Raw genomic sequence first — 25368 nt, forward strand, 5'->3', positions numbered from 1 at the left:
GGCCTTCATGTAATTAAGATAATATGTGAATTTGATGGCAACCACTTACTGACCAGTCTCCATAGTAATTTCAAAGCAGTTCTAAAGCAATCATGCAAGTGTCGAATGCATTGAGAGCTCTCAGAACTGAAGCAATTAAACTATGCTGCATAACTTCTGTGCCCTTTCACACATGACCTCTGATGTCGACGTTATACTTATAACCACTACTCCACGTGTCTGTACCTACTCTAGTAGTCTGTACTAATTATCAGGTTTTCTAAAATTGGTGCACTAAAACTCGGATACAAATTACTACAGTATGGTTAGTATGATATGTTATATCTCGCAAGTCGAACCACAATAGAGTTAGAGTAAATGCACCCTAATCCAAAACCACTTACAAGTTACACTGATTTGACTCTGACAGTTGGAATTCTCCAACACGAAAGTACATATTATAGGTAAATGTTTTATACAAATTTGCCAAAAGGCGGAGCGAGCCTAATCTATGGCCAAAAGCATGTTTTTAAGTCATGCACTATCAATATTTTTTATTTCGCAAGGTTGCTGGCTTCCGCTTAGACCCTGGCTGTAAATCTGCAGATGAAGTTGAGGCTATTAGAATCCATTTTTCTTTATCTCGATCCATCGCTGGCCTCTCAGAATGCAATGGGTTTAGACCAAGTCCAACACGTCGGCCAGGCATATAGGTTTCCTCACGATATTTCCTTCAACGTTATAGCAAGTGATATTTAATTGCATACGTACCTTAGAAAAGAGACTTTATATTTCGTTGACCACTTTATATTTATCACTCTATATCGGGAAATACGTTAATTCAATTATTAATAAGTACTTATTTATCATCATATCATCGAGTACTGTCATTTGTATGAATAATTCTGTGTACTCCACGCAAATAATAATTGTTGTTTGTTAAATTATAGAGGGTAATGGAAATCGTGACCACTCTGAGAGCGGTGCGGCCTAGTTTTGGTTATATAATTTATTGTATTATTGTTTATGTGTAACACAACTTTTACCATTATACCTAGGTACCCTATCCACGGAAAGAAGTTAGTGCTCTCTCTGTTACCATACAAATACAATGACAGAGCCAATAATCTCAGTGTGCGTTAACCATTTTCAGTCACCAACTAATCCCCTGAGAAACTGTTTCGTCGACGGCGACGGTACGGACTAGAGAAGAGCTTCAATTAATCAATCAATCAGCTTGTTTGCGTCCACTGCTGGACATAGGCCTTCCCAAGAGTGCGCCACCACTCACGATTCTCTCTCTGCCTTCCTCATCCATATAGTTGAACATACGTGAAGCCTGAGGCAACAATCTCTTTGTATACGGCTGAGAATTTTGTTGCAGATTGTATTGGATTGTAATCGAGGTGAAGCTGTTCTCTGCAAAATACGTGACTATTGCTTGGAATACTTGCATTTAAAAATACGTAGATTGATAAAAAACCGGTATGCGGTTTCCAGTTTCCAATAAGTATCCAATTTAAAAAAAAGTTTTTCACAGACAAACTTAAATATTTTTTCCATGATTTTTTCGAGATTTTTTCATTCTTTTCTCATTCTTTCAATATCCCTCTCAACTTCTGCCACGCATTGTCACAGACACGTCAAATATTTGTGCTGTTGAGGTGCTGTTATATTAAATTGTAAATGATTAAAAAATATATAATTAACATTAGGAATAGATATAAATAAGTAATGGTTGGTGATGATGTTAAAGAACATCAAAGCGATCTTGATGAGGAAGACGAAGAAGCCGACTCGGATGAAACGTACATCCACTGGACCAATTTGATCTTTTTACCCTTCCATCCGGTCTTTAAATGCATTATTGTTACTGTTGTTATCATAAAAACCATCCTGGTAAGTCCGCTGATATTATATGTAAAAACTACTGGATTTGGATCACATATTATTTTGTAGAGCGCAGGTATAGTACGCGACAGGTCAAGAGGCAATCCGGGAGGAAACGCACACCTCACTCCCTTCCCCTCACCTCACCTCATACCCCAATTAACATCTCGAGCTGTCGTGAACTATGGATACTATTATCTTTTCCTTTCTAGGGTCCAATCCAGTCCGTGTATCCGATTGTACACTGCTGGGATACTATGGACTACGAGCCATTTTTGGTTCTAATAAAAATCCTATATTTATACTTTTGCGACCCCCTTTATGGTGTTGATACATTTCTTCATATACTTCACAGGTTAGTGTTATTAATAACCCTTTTGCTCGGGATCTCTTTTATAAAAAGTGGATTATTCCGTATTCATCCCACGACGAAACAAAAAATTAAATTAAAAAGTATCCTATATTTGTAATAGGATGAAAGTTATATTTTTGTGCTTAGAATGATGTCAAGATTGGTACAGCCGTTGAAGCTGTGAAAAGGACATATAGACACTTAGGGATGATTTATGCTAACATCCACACCATCGTTAGTGGTGTTCTGTTGACCCTTGTCCGCGCCTCGTACATGGCACGACCGACCTAACGCGGATATTGCTAACACATTCATCCGATCTCTGATCTAAATCCAAGCTATTCAGTGGACATCGTTGACATAATATTATGTACGTCATACGTCCGATTTGAATCCGAGACACACCCGAGTTCTCACGGATGACGGAGAGAACTCGAATGACGAAAGTCAGATGTAGTGCGTAAGCTACCGTACAAATAGTTCTATGACTACTTCGTAACGTAGTTTCACGGACTTGGATCGGATGAGTGCGTGATTACTCTTAAATCATTATGTTTTTAGGCAAATCACGGATGAAGCTGCGAGACGGGAATATTTGCCAAAGTCGGCATTTCTACTTTTACTTGACATTATATCTTTAATTCCGTTCTACCGTCTTTTGTCGGAGGTAGGCTGCAATCCAGTGCAGTTGTACCCTAATATAATTTCTTTCACTGAATTTGTTATGTAAGTTACTTGTCATTCAAAGTCAAAGAATTAATTTCAAAGTAAATAGGAACATACGTAGCCGATATAGTTCAATGGGTTCTGAAGCTGAAATGGCAATGGGTGAGGCACATAGTTCGAAGAATTGGTAGTCGAGGAGCTTCCAAGGATCTGAATTGGCGAATTTGCACCGGAAACCGCCCGCTAAATGGATAGATGACTTCAAACGTGTCATAGGGAACCACTGCATTGTGTGGCCCTACCGCGGTTGTTTGACAGCTACAATGTCACGATCGCAATGATCTCTGATTGGTTAAAGCTCGCTCACTATTGGCCACAATGCATTGTTGCAACAAGAATCGCACAAATTCAGCCAATCAGAACAATTGAGATTGTAATAATGATTGATGCAGGTTTTAGACAATCGCCCTGCAGATAGACACAAGACCGTGACGTGGAGAAGTCCCTCAAGAGACGTATTAATATTAAGTATGTCCAGCAGAAAACGTCTATCTATTGATGACGAGGTAGGAGCACAATACACTTTTTGAATATCATATAATATATTTATGACTAACCTAAGATGAAGCTCACAACCGCCAAAAATCAGCTGGGTATTTTACTATCACCATCTCAAATATCTCTCAAAACTATTTGAACCATAAGATCCATTAGAGTATCAGTTAGGTACTCTAATAGATCTTAAGGTTCAATTAATAACTTAAGCTTATTTATTACTTAAATAATTATTGTTTTACATTGTCTTTATAACATTTAAAAACTTGTATGTAGCTACCCACTTTTTAAGAAACATAACCAAAATGTCATGAACTTGCTTTACTCTATTGCTAACTGTAATTTCGTTGCTTTTTTTCTTCTTCGCAGTGTCTACAGAATTGTGGATAGTTTTTCACTCTTGACAACACATAATTACTTATGGATGGTTTGTGGGTACACAATAATGTTGGCCGTAAGCCTTAACTGTATTGCTAGTTTTTTGCTCTTACTCACAACGTGCGGTCTCTGTAAGGACTATCTTAAAGGAATATATGATTGGCGTATTCACGTTTTACATAAAGTACGTAGGTTACTTAAGACTGAGATCTATAGAGTGCACTCTGACTTAAGTTTCAGTTAAAACGAGACGGATAAGGTGAGTGATAAATCACTCTCGTTGAACAGTGTCTTAAGTATGAGCAAAGTCAAAGTTTGCCTTATAGATCTCGATCTAGTTTGTATACTCTTCAAAATATCAGTCCGAAACATAAACGGTGATAGCATAGTAGTTAAGACATCAGCCTCCTTTTGGTAAGTCCCATTTGGTTTACCTATAGAACTCGACATCATCGGATAAAATGAGACAATTTTATCCTAATTTGTTCCATAGAAAAATTGAGATTCTTCTTTCTTCAATTGTTCTATAAAACAAAGTAAACAAACGTTTCTTTCTTAGTGGCTGAATGTCATGGGATGATTTTTAGGGCTCCGTACCCGAAGAGTACCAACGAGACCCTAAAAACCACGAAAAAAGAAAAGTTTGTTATGACGTTAGAGACAAGAAAGTATGAGGTGAAAATATGCTAGTAGTAAGTTCTATGGAACAAATTAGGATCAAATTGTCTCATTTTGTTCGATGACGTCAAGTTCTATAGAATAACCATTTGTCTATTCCATTCCCCGAAAAGGAGGAGGTGAGCCCCATGTCTTAAAAATTCAGATCAGACGCTGTCATTATTCCACATTAGAATCCACACCTATACGTTGTACGACGTTGTACCAGTACGACGCACCTATACGTTCTCATGGAAAGTTATATTGGAGCCTTAGTACAAAATGTTCACAGTCTATATATTTCTCAGATTTGGATGGTACCTACTTTCTGATGTTTCTTATATTTTTTAGTTGAACGAAACTGACCACCACTTCAGCACCTACGTATATGGAGCTTCGATACCATTGTCGTATGTAGTCAATAAACAGTACGATGAAATAAAACCCGCATCACTATCGGAATATATCCTTTTTGGTAGCTTGATGATAGCTGGATACCTTTTGGTTAACTTTGTTGTATTCCCAAAGATGGTAGCGGAAGCTTTGTTGCGCTTACGTAAAATAAACAATTTCTATCCGCAAGTTCAGAGGATAATAGAAGAAACTCGTAGGCGTAATCCCTCATCAAATGCCTATAAAGATGTAAAGAAGTTTTATGAGCTGATGTGGAAGAAGAGACATGGTATCACTCATATTCCTGATGTTATATCAGAACTACCAAGATATCTAAGAGTAGACATAAGACAGGATCTGGTTTGGCAGATATTTTATCATAGTCCAACATTAAGGAAGACATCATCTCCTTTCAAAAGATGGCTTTGTAATTATGTTCACTTAGATTACAAACTGCCCGGTGAGAAGTTTTTTGCAGGTCCGCATTGCCAATCCCATTTATATTATATAAATTCTGGCATAGTTCAGTTGATTTCATCGGATGATGGTTCGACACCTTTAATTTCTGTGACCAGTGGTACAATTTTTGGTGACATTAGCTTCTTTCTACCACTTTTAAATAGAAAAGCATCAGTGAAATGTCTAACATACTGCGAAATAATCTACATTCCACGCGTAGATCTTTTGAACTCCCTGCATAAATTCCCTGAAGATCGACGTTTGATCATGGAACTCACTAAAGATAGAATTAAGCATGCTCGCACTTTATACTCATGTAAACAACAGGTTAGAGGCTTAGACACAACTGAGGATGAAGGAATCGCATGGGTCAAAAAACGCTGGTGGGAGATTTCTGATGCTGTTACCGTTTGGAAAAGGAGGTCGTCTAAAAAAGAAAACCAAAAATGCGAGTTGCCTGCTGAAGAAGTAGTTTATCATTGTGCAAAATATATTGGACAGTTGGTCCTCTGCAGTGATATTCAACTGCAAACAAAATCATTGTTTACCAACGTTAGATTTCCATGGATATTTGTACCGGAGTCAATATTCGGTCGTATTTGGAAAGTGATCGTTGTAATTACAGTCTTTTTGGTATTGTTGCTATATCCGCCATATATAACGAGAGTAAACATGCCGATCTGGTTTACTTTTTTTCAGTTCTGGGCGAATCTTATTTACATTTGTGACATTTGTGTTTCACTTTTAACATCTATAGTGAGTCACGAAAATGTTACTGACGATTTCACGTCTGTGATGTTCGCTCGTTGTAAAAGTAAGAAATTCGCTCTTGATGTGCTGGCGACGGTTTGGCTCGAAGACTTGGCAGTAATTACTGGGATACCTGAATATTATGACGTGTGTCAGTTCAACCGCTTGATAAAAATTTACATTCTCTTTACGAAATGGGATACAAGGAAAGATCCGCTATATGATGTCTGCTATAAGATCGGTGTAGTACACTTCTGCTTTGTCTACATTGTTAGTTATTTTCTATTCATGATTGGCCGAAAAGAAATCAAGATAAGCATGTCATATTTTTTTGGCGGAGTGTTTTGTAAGCGGGGAGCACCAGATCAACAATGTGATTTCGAACAAGGTTCTCCTTTCTATGTAGTATTAGCGTGGCTCTTAGAGTATGTGTTTTACGAATTTCTTCCGAAAACGTTGATGGATATGTATGTAGCAATGATCATAAGTTACATCGCATTTATTGTTTGCGTAATTTGTGAGACTAACTTGGTAGCTTCACTGTATTTGAAATACCAACAGATAGCAAATTATCAGTTCTTAGCGTATAATATGAAAAGTCATTATATTCTTCACAAAATTCATCCAGATCTCTTGATACGCTTGAACAGATATTTGGTATGTCGTTGGAAATATTACTATGGGATGGACGTTATGCATCCGAATTTATTAAGAAATGAACCATACGATATTTATTGGAAAGTTAACGGTGAAGTGGCGGAAAAATTGATAAGAGAGTCAAAGGCGTTTGTTTATGCTGATCATTCATTCGTAAGAGAGTTGGCGTACAAAGCAAAATTTTTAATATTGCCGAAAAGTTCAACAGTTATTATGTTTGGCCTGAATTGCAAAAACGTGTCTTGGATCATTCAAGTGAGTTACAAATTTAAACAAACTTAAAAACCATTAATATAGAAATAAGTTCGTAATAAAAATACGTTCTTATATTTGATTCAAGGGCTACGTATTATGTGAATATCCAAATGAGAAGGGTGATTTGTTAAAAAAGACCTTATATCCCGGTGAAATCCTAACGTCGCTCGGGGTATTCTTTGGTTGTGCATCACTCCGTACATTAACAACTGAGACAGAATGTGAAGTATGTATTTTATTAATTAATTATTACGAGTAGACCTTTGAAGATTAGTCAAGGGTGTGCTAAAAAACTTGATCAAAATAGTGAACTGAGTATTAATCCTTTTTAACACTTCAATATACACGCTGAAATTTTAGTGGTGGTCTACCCGCGGCAGAACGATTTGCCCTCAGTAGTACTATCGAAATTTTGAGTAAAACTAAAAATGTTTTTATTTTGATTTTTTAAATTAACTCGAAAGTGTGAGAAACAATAGTAATTCACTATATGTAATGTGACTATTTTGATTAAATTTTTATTAATAAGTATCTAACTATTTTATAAAATTATTACTACTTATATTAAGTTATTTATTAAGTTATTAGTCTTGGCTACTTTCCTCATGATACTGACGCAAAAGTCGGCGAATTTTGGCCCTGAACGTTCACCATGAAACAGGGAATTCCAGTTTAAGATCGTGGTATCTGTGTGACTGACTGACTGACTGATCTATCAACGCACAGCTCAAACTACTGGACGGATCGGGCTGAAATTTGGCATGCAGCTAGCTAAATAGCTATCTATTATGACGCATTCATCCGTTAAGAAAGGATTTTTAAAAATTCAACCCCTTAGGGGGTGAAATAGAGGTTTGAAATTTGTGTAGTCCACGCGACGAAGTCGCGAGCATAACCGCGTTATGCTCGCGACTTCGTCCGCGTGGACTACTAGTGGAAAATAAGTTTGTACAGTGAATAAAGTACATTAAGGAAAATACGCTTAGTAATTTTTTGTAGATGCTATACATATCAACGAAAGACTTTATAGATGTAACGAAACGCTATCCAAACGAATGGCAATGTTATCAGAATTGTGTAGAGGAGTTTTCTGCAGATGTACATAAAACGGTTCAAGATTATGTTGAAAAATTTAAAAATGTAAGTGAAATATTTCTTTGGGGAGGTAAATTGGTTTGTATGTTTTATGAATTGTGTTAAACTATTGTTCTTGTTTGTTTATTTGGGTAATGTTACCTTTCCACACCGCCTTACTTGTTTACTGCTCCTATTGCTCCACACAGATTAAACATATTTTAACAGTTGTATAATTTCATGAAAATATAAAGCTTACAAAGTAAAAATTAGGCATCTCTAAAACATTTTGTTTGACGATCTTTAATTCTATGTATAAAATCTAATTTAAAGTAAAAATGAAATTTATTCCCTAAAGTTTTGGGTGTCACATAACATTCTATATTCTAAAGGATTATGTGTCTCATGTTTATATATTTATATTTCAGTATAAACTAATAATGAGGCATCGTATTTTTCACGCCAGAAGAAGAGGCATAGAATTGTCCTATGCAAATATCGTACAGGACAAAAAACCGTTAATAACTTACAATATCAGTGATGCTTGGTTTGATCCAGAGTCAAGGTTGGTACTCGAAACTCAAAACTCAAATAATTTATTCAGATTGGCAATTATTGTATACACTTTCTAACTGTCACTTGCTGAATTTGCAATACAATAATGTAGTGGGTTAATAAGTAAACTTTGAAAACTAAAGCTATGAGAGTTCCAAACAGCCCAGGTCTTAGAGAGCCCACAACAAACTCAGCCGGGTATTCTTTTTAATTATCACCACTTTACAAAATCACTTATACTTATTAGAACTATCAAAGCTATTTGGCAACTCATTCCCAGGCTTTCTTATCATTTACACTGTGTGACATAAGACCTCTATGGTATCTGAGGTACCAGATGCCCTAACGCTGATTTTCACTGTCCACTTTTGGAAGTTGATGATTAAGTAATTCTTTTCAGGTTTATATTTAACTGGATGACATTCCGCGCTGTACTGGTGGTAGTTTCGATAACCACGACTGCAATACAAGGTTTGCGTTAGTTTTTATCAAAAGCCTAGTAACTAGTTAGTGTTGTACAGAAGCAGGCGTATTAACGAAATTGTCATACCATTTTACGATAACCTGGACTGCATGATCATTTACTACCATGTGAGATCGCACAAAGGCTAACTTGTATGGGATTCAAAAAAATACTAAGTAATTTCACCTGAATTATTCAAGTCGTTATCAAAAAGACGGCGTCTGTAATTAGCATCTAAGAAACTTGTTGTAATATATCGCAGTTGATAAATAAAATAAAAATAAAATAAAGACACTGCTTGGCCCCAAACTACTCCGTAGAAATGTGTCGGCTCTAATAGATAGGTATAAAAGGTCTTCATGATATTAAAATAATGATCATTATGTTTAAGGTGGAAGTGGGGCTTATCACAGATGGTCATTAGTATTAATAAGCAAAATTTGTGATGTGATTGTGATATTGGATATCTTTTTCAAGATCTTCGTTAGTATTCCTTTAGTATTTTCTTTAAATATTTAGATTTAGTTCTTTATTTACATGAAACCAGTTATAGGTATGCTAAAAACTTTATCATTGTCTTTAAAGCAGCTTTACTGCATCATCTGTTCTGTCATGAGACAGATAAGCCGTGATGGGTCATGGGACACCAAACAGAAATGAAGCTATACTCTGTTTCACTCACTCATACGGGTGTTGTTTATAGTAAGGCCATTACGAACGTGCGAACAGTGTCATAAATCATTACGACCAAGGGTTGTGAGAATGCCGCAGAAGTCGTTATCGATAAAGAGATGCCGTTTGGATGCAGGTAGTAGGCGCAGTTAAAAAGAATGGGCGCTTTTTAAAACTTGTTATCGACTATCGACAAATACTTTTGTTGCTGTTACACTCAACACCAGAGCATCTGGTTCCAGTTCCATAAGGCCTGTAAGTGCAAGCGAGAGGTCCGATACAAATGATTTCGCAGGTGTGTAATGGCCCTATTATAGCCCTAGTATGCACTAATATGCCAACGATGCGCCGCGTCTATTTATTCCAATTTTTCTTTTTAGGTTTTCAATGATAAAAGATTTTTTTTCAGCTTGGTTACTACAATGAATGTGGTTTACTGATTACCAGTTTACGTCTAACTACAAAGCGTTATATAAGTCGAGGATTCCTTTGCGACCTCATCGGATGTCTGCCTTGGCCGGAGACCATAAACTTGTTCCTCGCTAAACCGATCAGTGAGAACGAGGCAATGTTGATCAATACATTCAGCAAATTCGCCCATTTGTATATTTTGATGGGTTATTTCAACTATTTGGCAGATCGGCCTAACGTTAATTTTGTGCTTCTCATGGTTTGTATCAGTCTATTCTCTCTAGAATAATAACCGCCTCGTTTGCACGCCATTTTTTTTTTTTTTTTTTACTTATAGCGAGCAAACGAGCAGGCGGGTCACCTGATGTTAAGTGATTACCGCCGCCCATGAACATTTGCAGCACCAGAGGAACCGCCGATGCGTTGCCGGCCTTCTAGGAATTTATTGGTCCGCCCGCGCCCCTTGAATAACCCCATGTTATAATCTAGTGGGAACACCGCCGATGGGAGTTGGTTCCACAGTTTGCACGTGCGTGGAAAGAAGGATTAGTGATTAGTGTTATTAGTGATTTAAAAAAAAACTAACCAAGCAAAACTCTTAGCCAATCCCAAGCGAGTTGCTGGGTCTTCTCACCATTGTATGATACAAGTGGTAAGAAGATTTTGTGAGAGAATCCTTACTACTTACAAGTCACCGTAGTATATAGCGTGCCATCTGTAGTGGTGCCGTCTTTTGGCTGAAACAATGACGACCACGACCAAAAACTATTTTTATTTTGGTGGTGGTACTCGTTGTAATGAACTCTCATTACGATTACACAGAAAGAACTCTTACATGACTTGAAGAAATTATTCAAAATTTTCGTTAAATAATACTAGATAGAGTAAATATTTTTGTTCTTGTAAATTGACTCTATATCATTGTAGATCATGAAATGGCAAGTAGTATCAGTACTAGTAATGCTCGGCGCCGCTCATTACTTCGTGAGTCAATGCATCGCATTCACCTGGGACGACAAAAGTACACTAGTTGGGATGCAACGTCGCAGCCATTGCTGGTTACCGAAACATTTTCCTTTAAGCAATCCCCCTACACAGCACCAGTTGCATATGGTATTTATTATATTAAAAGTTTATGCTCGCGACTTCGTCCGCGTTGACTATAAAAATTTCAAACCCCTATTTTACCACCTTAGGGGTTGGATTTTCAAAAATCCTTTCTTAGCGGGTGTCTACGTTATAATAGCTATCTGCATGCCAAATTTCAGCCTGATCCGCCCTGTAGCTTGAGCTGTGCGTTGATAGATCAGTCAATCAGTCAGTCAGTTAGCTTTTCCTTTTATATATTTAAACTAGCTTATGCTCGCGACTTCGTCCGCGTGGACTACATAAATTTCAAACCCATATTTCACCCCTTTAGGGGTTGAATTTTCAAAAATCCTTTCTTAGCGGATGCCCATGTCATAATAGCTATCTGCATCAGCCCGATCCACCCAGTAGTTTGGGCTGTACGTTGATAGATTAGTCAGTCAGTCAGTCAGTCAGTCACTCAGTCACCTTTTCCTTTTATATATTTAGATGTAACAACAAATTCACGATTTTCACATTTTCCCCCTTATGTATGCTATAAGACTTACTTACCTGCCAAATTTCATTATTCTAGGACAATGGGAAGGACCCTTTAGGTTTCTTGACAGACAGACAGACAGACAACGAAGTGATCCTATAAGGGTTCCGTTTTTCCTTTTGAGGTACGGGACCCTAAAAATGTGGAGTTTAAGTCTAACCTAAAATTATACAAATCCCACACCTTTATCAAGTCATGTGGAATTGAAAAAATAAAAATAAAAAATTAGTATAGGTACCTATATTATAAAATTTAATTTAAGGTTTACGCTGAAAGTCTAAATCTAGCTCAAAATGGTTTCATGAGATTTAACTTGGGAAAATTTAAAATAGACCGCCTCAATTGCGGCGTTGGAATTGTGCTTCTACTTATAGGCTTCATGTTCTGGTAAGAAAACAAACCATTTTGAATTAAATAGTTTAGTTCCAGTTGCATGCTTATGTTCCAGTTGCATGCAAAGATTATGCTTATGGTTACATTTTGACAGTTAATAAAAGCAAAATGGATTGCACTTAATCAGGATTTCTCAACTTTGGACCAAAATTACATCTACATGTTTTTCCATAAAAAATTTGGTCAAAAATACTCATTTACTTTTGTTCCTGAAAGATAATTTTCTGAATTTTCCCAGATTCGCACAAATATGTAAGTAGGTAAATGAATATTTTTGACCAGAAAAACATGTAGATGCATAAATAATATTATGCCCGGAAAACTCATTACCATAAGCCTTCGATGTATGATTAGTCTACTATTTTCGAAAAACTAACTAAAATTTGACTTTTCGCGGCTGGATGTATCAAACCACCTTAAATAATACTTGCTTTTCTAAGTGACGCTTATAATTATACACCATGTTTCTACTTTCAGGTATGTGATTTATTATACACTCACACTACTAGTATTGAATTATCGAGGGAATTCGCTATTTCAACAAGGCGTGAATCAACTCCAAAAATTTCTACAAGCTGAAAGAGTTGACAAAAATATTATATTTCATGCAGTTGCCCATTTCAGATATTGGTGGTTCAGGTTATTAATTTTCGTAATGATTTAGAATACATATTAAAATTTGCGGAACCTGCAGTAGGTATTCCAACCTGCATCTCTCCTGTGGGTATCGCGCTCGGAGCGAACGAGTAGGTTGATATAGTTCCTGGCAGTTAAATAGTCGCGTCTGACCTATAATGCAAGTGCGAGCTCGCGCAGGTATTTTTCCACGCACTCGTATGCTGTGTACGGATGTAACACTCACACAAATACAGATGGCGAACGCGAGGTGCAACGCATTCGTACTAATTTTCAGCTCTATGCGAATTAATGTAACCTTGAATGTTTAATTTGATTGGACTAGTATCACGCGGAAATGCCTCTAATCTGGAACTTGCCTGGTGGTGGTTTATCAATTTACTTGGTGGTACGAAGTGAGGGGCCAGGTCAGATGTGTCTATTCCATCGCGCATTGGCTTCTCAGACAATTTTTTGTTTGGTGGATTGCAGATACAACTAGATGCCCATGCGTGGACACATCTCCAATACTCACCTTCAAAAGTATAGTGTATCTTCTAGCCAGGTGCATTTTATCATAGGCTGCATCATATATGATTGTAATCAAGTGCGAGCCTATATACTTAGTTAAAAACAACGTTCATGCTGAGGTTTTTTCATATATCGCGATTAGAACCTACCACACCCTAAAAACAATCATATAAAATAGTATCTATGTATAAATTTCAGAACGAAAGGAATAAATATACAAAGTTTGATGAACGAGCGCATCGGTGGCATTTTCAGACAGGACTTAAGTTACTATTTCTTTAAAAAGTACGTTCTAAATTTTTTTATTTCCCCAGGTCACTTTCGGTAAATTGCTTTAGAAACCAGCGGGTCCTTGCCACTTGTCTGATTGTACAATTAGGAAATATTTTTATTATATACTTACTAGCCCATTTCTGCAACTTCGGCCGCGTAGACATTTTTTGGACCCCTATTTTATCCCTTTAGGGATTGAATTTTCTAAAATCCTTTCTTAGCGGATGTCATGTTGGCTATTTGCATACCAAAATCAATCCGTTTGATTAGTTTGAGCTGTGCGTTGTGATAGATCAGTCAGTCAGGTAACAGAATGACTTACTATAGTCATTCAGTTACCTTTTCCTTTTATATATTTAGATGAACTATCGCCGGTGCTAACTATGGTGCTATCGCCCACACTGTTCATCCTGCATATCAATGACATGTTGCATCACAACAACATCCATTGCTATGCGGATGACAGTACGGGTGATGCCCTGTACAAAGGACATACACAGCTTTCTCGCGCAGTGCTGGAGGAGTGTAGAGCCAAACTTGTGTCTGACATAGAAACCTGCCTAGGTAAAGTGTCAGAATGGGGCGCACAAAACCTAGTGCAATTTAACCCAACTAAAACACAGGTTTGCGCGTTTTCCGCCAAGAAGTCCCCGTTTACATTACCTCTTCTCTTTCAGAGCACTCCCCTCACACCTTCCAACAGCATTGGGATCCTTGGAGTCCACATTTCGAGCGAGGTTCAATTCCGCAATCATTTGGAAAGCAAGGCCAAATTAGCCTCGAAAAAGCTTGGGGTGCTCAACAGAGCAAAGTGGTACTTCGCGCCCGAGCATAGGCTCCTACTCTATAAGGCGCAAGTCCGCCCTCACATGGAGTACTGCTCCCATCTTTGGGCTGGAGCACCCCAGTACCAACTCCTTCCATTTGATCGGAGCCAAAGGCGGGCTGTTCGACTTGTGGACGATCCCAAACTAACCGGCTCGTTGGAAAGCCTGGAGCACCGCAGAGACGTTAACTCTCTATGCGTGTTCTATCGCCTGTATAATGGGGAGTGCTCTGAAGAGCTTTTTGACCTCATTCCACCCTCTTTTTTCTACAACCGCACCGCGCGCCACCGTAAGGAATTTCACCCTCACCATCTGGGTGTCTGGTGCACTTCGACCGTCCGCTGCGCCAGATCCTTCTTTCCACGCACGTGCAAACTGTGGAACCAACTCCCATCGGCGGTGTTCCCACTAGATTATAACATGGGGTTATTCAAGGGGCGGACCAACAAATTCCTAAAAGGCCGGCAACGCATCGGCGGCTCCTCTGGTGCTGCAAATGTTCATGGGCGGCGGTAATCACTTAACATCAGGTGACCCGCCTGCTCGTTTGCTGGCTATATCTATTTAAAAAAAAAAGATGAATTCTTGTTTATTAGAACGGTAGAAGCAACAGAGACTTTGCTACAAGGCGGTGAATCCCTGGAGAGAGAGCTAGCTAGTGCTTCAACGCAACTTTACTTTCTACCCCGGGAGGTTATAGCAAGAGAACTGCACTTAACTCCTTGGGTTTACATCGTCCACCGTGGTAAGATAATGATTCAACAAAAAGGAGAGAAACTAGCTCTTCTGACAAAGGTAAATAATTGCGTAACTTGATTTTTCTCGCGTCTTTGTCCATATGGAACCTTCTGTGTGTGTCTTTTCAAGGCTTAAAGTAGGTATCCCCTTAAAAACTATATATACCTAAGCTATCTCTGGGCTAAGCATCAAAGAAAACGGACAGTAATAATTTGGTACAGAGATAGCTTGAATCCCGGAAGGACATAGACTACTTTTGATCCCGAAAAATCGAAGAGTTCTCACGGGATTCCCCCGCGCGGAAATGCAGCCAGTATTCTTGGCACCATTCCATGCGGGCATGATTTAAGTTTTGTTGTAATTGTGGTGTATTTTCAAAAAACCAAATAAGATGATGCAAATCTTAAAGAATTCATTTACAACATGGCGTTATTCAAGGGGTGGACCAACAAATTCCTGAAAGGCCAGCAACGTATTGGTGGTTCCTCTGGTACTGCAAATGTTCATGGGCAGCGGTAATCACTTAACATCAGGTGACCCGCCTGCTCGTTGTATAAAGGGCTCTATATGATTCTTGCAGGGTGCTATATTTGGCCAGTTAGATGGCACGGCAGTACGACCTTTGCGTATTTCGGCTTTTTCAGTTGACCATGCCGATCTTCTTCAGATCCCCATTAAAGAATTTCAAGAAATAATTTGTGATGAGGTAACGTATTATAACATTAAAGTCAATGACATTTGTTTTAAAGCGAAAGTTAAATGAAAATACCTGGTGCACTTCAACAACCCGTTGTGCCAGATCATTTTTTTTCACGCACATGTGTTTACAGTACGCGGCCGAAAGTAATGTACATCGGCCTTTAGAATGACATTTCGGCTATGTAGAGAGTTGTCCCTGTCACTCATACCTATATTACGTTTTGTCGGTCTCAACGACAGGCAATGTTCTACAAGTCTGCTATCTCCTTCTAAAGGTCGATGTACATTATTGTCTGCCACGTACTGTGGGCACATGCTGTGGCACAAGCTCTCTAGGTACTGCGGTGTACCTGCTAGATTTCAACATAGGGCTATTCAAGGGGCGGATCAACAAATTCCTGAAAAGCCGGCAACACATTGACGATTCCTCTGGTGCTATAAATGTTTATGGGCAGTAGTACTCGCTTAACATCAGTGACCCACCTACTATTAAGAAATCTTTTTTTTTTCAGGGAAGACAAACCATCGCAAAAAATCCTCAAGCGAAATACGATTTTATGGCTGTGAAGAAATCGGTCGTTGAAAACCCTTACAATACTGTGAAATATTTGCTTCGAGGACAAAAATCTATAAAATTACCGGTAAGTGACAGTGATAGCTAGTGAGTCATAGATAGATAGTAAGGTGTAATACACACCCACAGAGAGGAATAGGGGGGTGCAGCAGCGTCTTTCTGGTAACAACTCAAACTATGCTTTATTTGATTTGGCATTACGCTGGTGGCGCACCCATGTTTTCCTCCGTGTTTTGTTAAGCAGTATAATTCCAATTCCAACCGTTGTCGAAATGCATAGAGCTAAGTTTGAGTAGTTTTAATAAAAACGCTACATCTCAATTTTACTCCACTATGTGCTACGCCAAAGTTCTCATCTACTCTGTGGTAGGTACAAAATTAGGTGCACTCACCATCATTATCTGAACCTATCACCCCTACCACTAAACATGGGTCTCTCTCAAAATGAGAAGGGTTAAGCACTTAGCCATGATGATATGGCCAACTGCTTATGAAGTTGGTACTAAATGTGTTATGCACATGGAGCAAAGTCAAGAACCAATTTGTCTTTGTAAACCGTTGGCTTTCTAATAAACAAAATAAGTCCAATAGTTGCCCTATACCTTACTTAAAACCTAACGCTACTTTCGTATTGTACTTACAAGCCAATTTCCATCCAAAGAAGCTTTTTGATATTGGTATTGGAGATGGAAAGCTCAGAGTTACTCAGCGGGCGATGGAGAGAGCTATGTTTGGAGTTTCTCTACATCATCAAATCAGAAATGAGATCCGTAGGAGAACAAGAGTAATGGACATAGCTCAACGGGTTGCGAAGCTGATGTGGCAATGGGCAGGGCACATAGTTCGTACAACCGATAGATGTTAGGGTCCCAACGTGCTGGAATGGCGACCTGGCACCGGAAGACGCAGCGTTGGAAGACCCCCCACTAGGTGGACGAACGACATCAGACGAGTCACAGGGAGCCGCTGGATTCAGGCAGCGCAAGACCGTGGCGTGTGGAAGTCCCTACAAGAGACCTATGTCCAGCTGTGGACGTCTATTGGTTGATGATGATGAGAAACAAACCAATATTTTGTTGCAGTGGATGCACAAGCGAATGAAGGCCCAAGGCTGGTACGCCCGCTGGCTATATTTCTCCTGGGTGTTCTGCCCTGTGCCCGCCGGCGTCACTTCGTTGTTCCTCATCACGGTGCCCGTGGAGTACAAATCTGATATCTTCTCGTTTCTGCTGGTGTTGGATGCTGTGCATTTACTGCATATGACTGCTGAGTTTTACTCCGTAATTATTCAAAGTACACTTATTTTTAAACTAGCTGATGGCCGCGACTTCGTACGCGTGGATTTAGGTTTTTAAAAATCCCTTGGGAACCCTTTGATTTTCCGGGATAAAAAGTAGCCTATGTCACTCTCCAGGTCTTTATCTATACTCATGCAAAAAATCACGTCAATCCGTTGCACCGTTACGACGTGATTGAAGGACAAACCAACAAACAAACACACTTTCGCATTTATAATAAGGGTACTGATTGGTTTACGCGGCGCATAAATATCTATAATAAAAAAACAAGTTTTCATAAGTTCTTATTCACTTCCGTTTTCATTTTCAGACGGAGATAGTCGTTGATAAAGGAAGATGCAAGAATCGAGTTATAAAATGGGGAATCTTTAAGAAATGGCAAACTTATGTCGATATTATATCAATAGTTATACCAGTAATCGCTTATTTCTTTGACAATAGGCACTATGGGCTCTTTAGACTCATGAGACTTCGGCTGCTGTATGATTTTCATGTACATTTTTGCAAGGGATTTCAGGTAAGTTATCACAATATAGAATGCAGACTTTGCCAAGAATTATTTACTACACGGCACTGCCCAAAAAATAAGCTGTGATAGCCTAGTGGTTAGGACGTCCGCCTTCTAATCGGAGGTCGGGGGTTCGATCCCGGGCACGCACCTCTAACTTTTCAGAGTTATGTGCGTTATCACTACCCACGTTATAAATGAGAAAGTGTATTTGCTTGTTGACGTCTTAACCACTAGGCTATCGCCGATAAAATGCTTACACAAAACAAAAAGAATAAAACTATGTTCATCCTTGCAGAGTACAATAGCTCCAATATTATTGAAGTTCATAATAATATTTTTTTTGCTGCATAGTATGACATGTGGGTGGATTTACGTAGCTTGTCGAGGTAATTTGCTTTTTATATCTTTCTATCAATCAATCAGTCAAGTTTATTTGATAGTAGGTAATAGATCTTGACAAGTAGAGAACGCGGCAAAAGATAATGTACAGTCAAAGGCCAAAACTCGTTTAGCACTCGTTTTATCAAATTCACTTGCACTGCACGGCACGGTTGTACGCAGAGATGTGTGGCGTGTTTAAAGAAAAAGATCATAAGTGTGACTGCTTTTTCATGCAATAGTTTTGCGGAATTGCTACTCCAATTCTAAGGCCGACCGTACATCGACCTTTAGAAAGAGATAGTGGTCTTATAAAGCATTGTCGTTGAGACCGACAAAGCGTCACATAGGTATGAGTAACAGAGACAACGCTCTACAAAGCCGAAATCTCATTTCTGTATAAAGTTAATAAAGGATAGTCCTAGATTATAGTTCAATTACTTTGTTTCTAGATTCAGGGTTTCCAATAAAATTTCCGGAAATTCCTTCACATATTAATGCAACAATCAATTACAATCAATGGACCTCGCCATTTTCAAGAAAGGGAGGTAAATTATATTATCATAATCATCATTCACCGGCCGCCGGCTTGTGTGCGTTTGCGAGCGATTGCTCGCGACTGATTGGTCCGACATGCACGCACACTTACGCAATGTCCGTGTATACGACGTAACCACAAGTAAAGATCACTCGTCTTCGTGAATTGCAAGAACGGCACTTGAATAGCCACCCCGCACCAAACCCCAACGTACCTATATCGGTTTTAGACCTCACATCAGCTTCGTGACCTATGCAGCTATGTCGTTCACACTGGTTTTTCTACGATTCTTCTCATTTCTAATTTTATAACCTAATCTTTGAATGTTATTCCATTATTACCAGGATGCGCTCGATTAACAAGGAACTACTTAGCAAATAATAGAACCAAATTTGGTTTCTTGGTACCTATATCTTGGACGGCGGACTATTTGGTGGCTATGTTATATGTTATAATTATTTATACACACACCGAGGTTGATATAGTAAGTTGTTCTTTTATTTTATTTAGTTTTACCTGTGCGTTTATGTAGGTAAATATTTTTTCTAAGGTGCAGCTGAACAATTTTAATACGGATTTCTGATAAACTTTCGCAACCGATGAGTGCTCAAGTGTAGAATATTTTATACTTAGGCTGAGATAAAATGAAGATACCGCCAGAAGTAAGATATCGCACGCAAACCAATTTGCAATTATTATTCTGTAAGAGCTCTGTATTTTTTTATAATCATCTAGATAAATTTTGTGGTCTTTTTAGGTAGTGGCGCTAACGTTGAAACAGATCTACTATAAGATTTTAATCAACTTCATCATATACGCAGCTGATATCTGGATACTGAGCATTGCGATCAGCTCTGTGTATACGAGGTTCCGTGAATTGTACGCATATGATTACGATGTTAACAATCTCATCACTTATCTACATAGGAGTAGATTGTCGCCGACGTTGTTGCAATCTGTAGAGGAGTACACTAAACAACTGTGGCAGAGACAAAGAGGTAGAACTTTTTTATTGTTTTTTCTAGTGTTTCTGAACCCATAGGGCTTACTTAGTTTTATTGTAGCTACATTGTGCCGATCATATTTCATCACTGACTAGACGATGCCCGTAACTTCTTCCGCGTGGATTTCGGTGTTTAAAAATCCCGTGGGAACTCTTTCCGGGATAAAATGTCCTAGGGTAGTCCATGTCCTTCCCCGGGATGTAAGCTGTCTCTGTACCAAATTTCGTCTAAATCGGTTGAACGGATGGGCCGTGAAAGGCTAGCAGACAGACAGACGAACAGAAAGACACACTTTCGTATTTATTTTTCTTGGAAAAAAATATAATTTTTGTTAGACCTGTTAATAAAGTATTTCTAAAATCATTTTCCTTATCAGTTTGAATGCTTTCAGGTAACTGGCTTCCAGAATTAGCCCAATACGCCCCTCATTGTCTTCGGGAAGATCTTTTTGGTGCACTTTACATACATCATCTGAAAACCGTTCCGCTCTTCAGAGATTTACCTGAGTATTTCAAGCGACAGTTGGTAGCTCGTTTTCGAAGAGTGGTCGTTTTTCCAGGTACTAATTAGATAATTTTTGATAGCTCTACTTTTAATATCGGTAATTTAATCATTTGAAATTCCAAAAAGGGGGCAATAGATATTTGAACTTATTTGATTAGATTAGGTATGAATTATAATAACAAAAATATCTATACACCATCAAAGTGTTCACCCATGGTCACAGAATATGGTAGGTAAGTACAATTTTAGGATTATTTGGTGTTCACTATTCAAGACGCTCTCAATATTTTCTCTTTGGAAAGCACGACTGATATGTTAGCTTTTGGGCGAAACAAGCACCAGATCTTGGGCCACTAGGTGCATGGTGCATTTTGTATATTATTATGGGGTAATGCTGCTGATATTAATTCTATTTTTGTGCTGCAGAAAAGGGCTGTTCGAGCCATATACAGTATGGGGCCACGAGAGTCGCTGAGAACTAAATTTAGGGAAGTTAAAATTATGACAGTGCATAATCAATATATTTTTGAAAATTTACTGTACGTACATAAAAACATAAATAAATTTAAAAAAAAAAGTGACTGTCATAATATAAATACTAGAAATAAAAATAAACTTGTAATTCCCGCCTCTAGGCTCAGTAAAGTTAGCAATTCATTTGCTCGTAATTCCATACGTTTCTGTAATAAGCTTCCAGAAGACATATTGGAGATGTCTCTCAACAAGTTAAAAGTTTTCATAAAACGTAAACTAATTGAAAAATCCTATTACAATGTAAAGGATTATTTAAATGATAAGCAAGCTTGGGAATGAGTTGCTTAACGACTTTGTGATAGTTCTAATAAGTTTCAATAAATTTGTAAAGTGGTGATAATAAAAAGAATACCCGGCTGAGTTTGTTGTGGGCTCTTCTCAGACCTGGGCGCGTTTGGAACCCTCGTAGCTTTAGTTTTAAGTTTGCGTTATAATTATCACCACTATATTATCTTACAAATCTAACACTATACCAGACAATCAATAAGAGTAATTTATTACCTATTTTGAATAAATCATTTGACTTTGACTTTGACTTTGACATGGCAGTTTATGAGACACGACGTTTAAACTATTCATGTATATTGGCTTCGGAGTCAGAGTCATAATCGCAAGCGTCGCAAAAACAAAGTTGACCGATTAGTTAAGCCTACATAAGGCGCTTACGCATTTGAGCAGATTCGGGCTTCGGCAGTAGTATCTATTGGGCGACTTTCAAGTGAGACACGCTGCCATCGTATCATCGTATAAATGGACCGGACGTAAAGCTCAATTACACTAATTAAACTACTAACTAACATAAATATACTTACAAAAAATTTAAATTGAATTAAGTTAAAATTATAATCCATACTAATATTATAAATGCGAAAGTGTGTCTGTCTGTCTGTCTGCCTGTCTGCTAGCTTTTCACAGCCCAACCGTTCAACCGATTTTGATGATATTTGGTACTGAGTTAGCTTATATCCCGGGGAAGGACATAGGCTACTTTTCATCCCGGAAAATTGGTTCCCACGGGATTTTTAAAAACCTAAATACACGCGTACGAAGTCGCGGGCATTAGCTAGTTAAAAATAAATTTATCATGTCCAAAAGCAAAATTATAAATTTTCACAGAAGTGCAGGATCTGACCTATGAGGTCAGCCCATTTGTCAGCAAAATAAGGGGCATTCCACACTAAGGCACACCCTATCGACCACAGTACTGAGTATTGTCGTTCCATCTGGACTCTTGTAGTCATCCCTGAAAAATCAATAACTATTTTTGTATGAATACTCGATGTTTTAGGTAAATGCATAGTCCAAGAAGGTGACATTTGCTCTTTTATGTGTTTCATCCATGAAGGAGAAGTTGAAAAGTGGTACACTAACAAAAAGTAAGTCTTCTCTCTGTATTCACGTAAATGATATCAGATATAAGTCGCGCAAATTGCTAATGCGCGTGGCCGCCATTTTAGTGACGTCAGCACTAGACTGAAGTTTCGAGCTGATTATTGCCGGCTAACGTCAAAATGACGTTATTTCGATATTAATGAGACATGGTTCCAGCGTAATAGCAATTTGCGGGACTTATAGATACATGCATAATATTGTCCATTGTACCTACAAGGAAATAGCTCTGAGGCAAGAGCGATGGGTTGAGTAGGTATAATTTTTATGAAGAGAAGAGAGAAATGTTGCACAATGGCAACCCGTTAGTCAAAGAAGAAGAAAGAGTGATTAGAGAGAAAGAGACATTAAAAGAGTGGTACTCGTCGAACCACGTCGAGATAGTAACTAGTAGCCAAAGTTAGCAGGGCTTAGAATACTACTAAGTACCTACTATATTCCTCGGATCACGGATTAGTAAAATGACTCAGCTATCGTTATCTTTGTACAAACGCTACAAGCTCATAAAACACATTATCAGTACCCTTATTATCAGTATCCTTATTATAAATGCGAAAGTGTGTTTGTTTGTTGGTTTATTGGTTTGTTGGTTTGTCCTTCAATCACGTCGCAACGGTGCAACGGATTGACGTCGGTTTTTTGCATGGGGGAGAGTGACATAGGCTACTTATCTTGGAAAACCAAAGAGTTCCCACGGGATTTTAAAAAAACCTAATTCCACGCGGACGAAGTCGCGGGCATTAGCTAGTTGAATAATAAACGTATTGATCAATGAAGTATTAGATTATTATCAATAATATAATATGATGGAATGGAAGTTATTATATTTTGGGTAGTCTAAGCCCCAAAACAATTTACAAAGTGATTTCGATATTATCAATTACGTAGGTATAGGTTATAAATCGACCCTTGTAGTCATGTGGAAAGTTTATTTTAATAAAATAGATATTATCTTATATCTAAATATATAAAAGGAAAAGGTGACTGACTGACTGACTGACTGATCTATATACGCACAGCTCAAACTACTGGACGGATCGGGCTGAAATTTGGCATGCAGATAGCTATTATGACGTAGGCATCCGCTAAAAAAGGATTTTTGAAAATTCAACCCGTAAGGGAGTGAAACAGGGATTTGAAATTTGTGTAGTCCACGCGGATTAATAAATTACCTACTTATCTATTAATTATTATTATGAAAGGTTTGACTAAATTGATTAAGGAACTAAATGTAGTTATTCGAAATCGTTTCAAAATAATTAAGCGTTTCAATTTTGATGTTCCCAGCATTCGTACAAATTTTTACTTAAATTTTGTTGAACGCCAATACTGACCGAACTATAATAATACGTATAATTTATATCCCGTACTGTGAAATAAGCTTTTATTTAGGCAAAATATGATTATTTAAATATATCTTAGAAAAACTATTATATAATATCTTAATAATAATATATTAGAAAAACTAATAGATTTTTACTCAAAGCTTTACAAACCTTATTTACAAACTTATATTTACTTCATTGAAACTTATGAATTAAGTAGGTACAATAAGTAACACAAACTTTTTACTTAAAGCTTCCTAACTTGTCTTGAAAAAGCTTCAAATATTAGTGCTATTAATTTATATGTCGTATATTTTTTATGAATATTGTGCAATAATATAATATTAAAGATTTGCACTAATATTTCAGAGGTGAAAGAAAAACGGTGTCCGTGTTGAACACCAACGGGTATTTCGGCTTGATTCCAGGACTGTTCCCAAATTCGCCGTTCCAGTTCACATATTATTCACGTACGGTAGGTATTTTATGTGAAACTGATTTTCACTGCCCTTTGTCTGGTAGGCTTTAACTGCGAGTCCTTTCCAAGCCTTTTGCAACCTCGGTATAGTCCGTACGAAATGACTCCTCATTCGCCGTTTTAACTCTATGGGTCAACTGTCATGTCAAAAGTATGATGTTCACCTTTAAAATAAGGACTAAAATCGTACTTTTGACATGAAATTTGACACAAAAAGTTAAAATGGCGCGTGAGGACTGAGGAGTTCAATTTTACGCGTTATAACGTGCCGCCATTTTTTATAAACACGCTTATACTCGTAGTACTGTGTCAAAAGGTGTGTAAAGTGTATTAATACTTCTTTTCAATCACGTAATATCCGTTACGTATATATTTTGTTTGTATAAGGGGTTGTAATAAATATGTGTAAGTATGTCTGTTACCAAACCGCTCAAAAATCACTTGCCCATTTTTTGATGCGGTTTTTTGCTTTAATTTATATTCGTTATTTTTAGGTCGTCGACATTGTTTTCCTAAAGTATAGGGATTGGCAAGACCTTCTGCAAGGAAACCCCGATGTTAAGGAGCAGTTGTATACTGCTGCGTTGCAATACAGAAGAGAGATGATTTGAAGGTGAAGTTTTATTTTTAAGAGAACCCTATAAAGAATTTTTGAATATCCTTTTAGACAGTTGTCCGACCGCTAAGATGCAATTAGTAAGCATCGAGTTGCTAAAAAGCTAAAAACAGAGTTGACGAGCAAAGAGAAGCGAGTGTGTTATTAGGATAGTTTTGTCGCTGAGTTTTGAGCGAGTGTCCGGGTGCAACTAGCGATTAATTAATGTATCCCTACGCAAACTGTGCTAGTTTTTTGACCGCCAAGAAAGCGTCGCAGAGCGAGTTTTTCTATGATAGCTCTTATCACTGCGAAACACTAGTGGAGAAAGAGTTCTCGCCGGAAGTGTGCACAGTCAGCGTTTACCTATT

At 38.0% G+C, this 25368-nt stretch overlaps 1 protein-coding gene across 1 annotated transcript; it reads left to right on the forward strand.

Annotated features, from left to right (window-relative positions):
* Nucleotides 1-1713: 1713 nt before the first annotated feature.
* Nucleotides 1714-25013, forward strand: LOC117989053 (uncharacterized). The gene is made up of 27 exons (XM_069503480.1): nt 1714-1878; nt 2082-2224; nt 2783-2947; nt 3812-4004; nt 4829-6991; nt 7077-7217; nt 7991-8131; nt 8494-8630; nt 9142-9211; nt 10165-10425; nt 11094-11279; nt 12056-12180; nt 12664-12825; nt 13531-13617; nt 15029-15227; nt 15751-15876; nt 16382-16510; nt 17526-17723; nt 18052-18258; nt 18548-18638; nt 19083-19178; nt 19513-19652; nt 19926-20166; nt 20564-20731; nt 22499-22586; nt 24294-24399; nt 24897-25013. The coding sequence occupies exons 1-27, from the start codon at nt 1714-1716 to the stop codon at nt 25011-25013; spliced, it is 6045 nt and encodes a 2014-aa protein (XP_069359581.1).
* The last annotated feature ends 355 nt before the right edge of the window (nt 25014-25368 follow it).

This window comes from Maniola hyperantus, chromosome 15 (genome assembly GCF_902806685.2).
Source record: "Maniola hyperantus chromosome 15, iAphHyp1.2, whole genome shotgun sequence".
Lineage (NCBI taxonomy): Eukaryota > Metazoa > Arthropoda > Insecta > Lepidoptera > Nymphalidae > Maniola > Maniola hyperantus.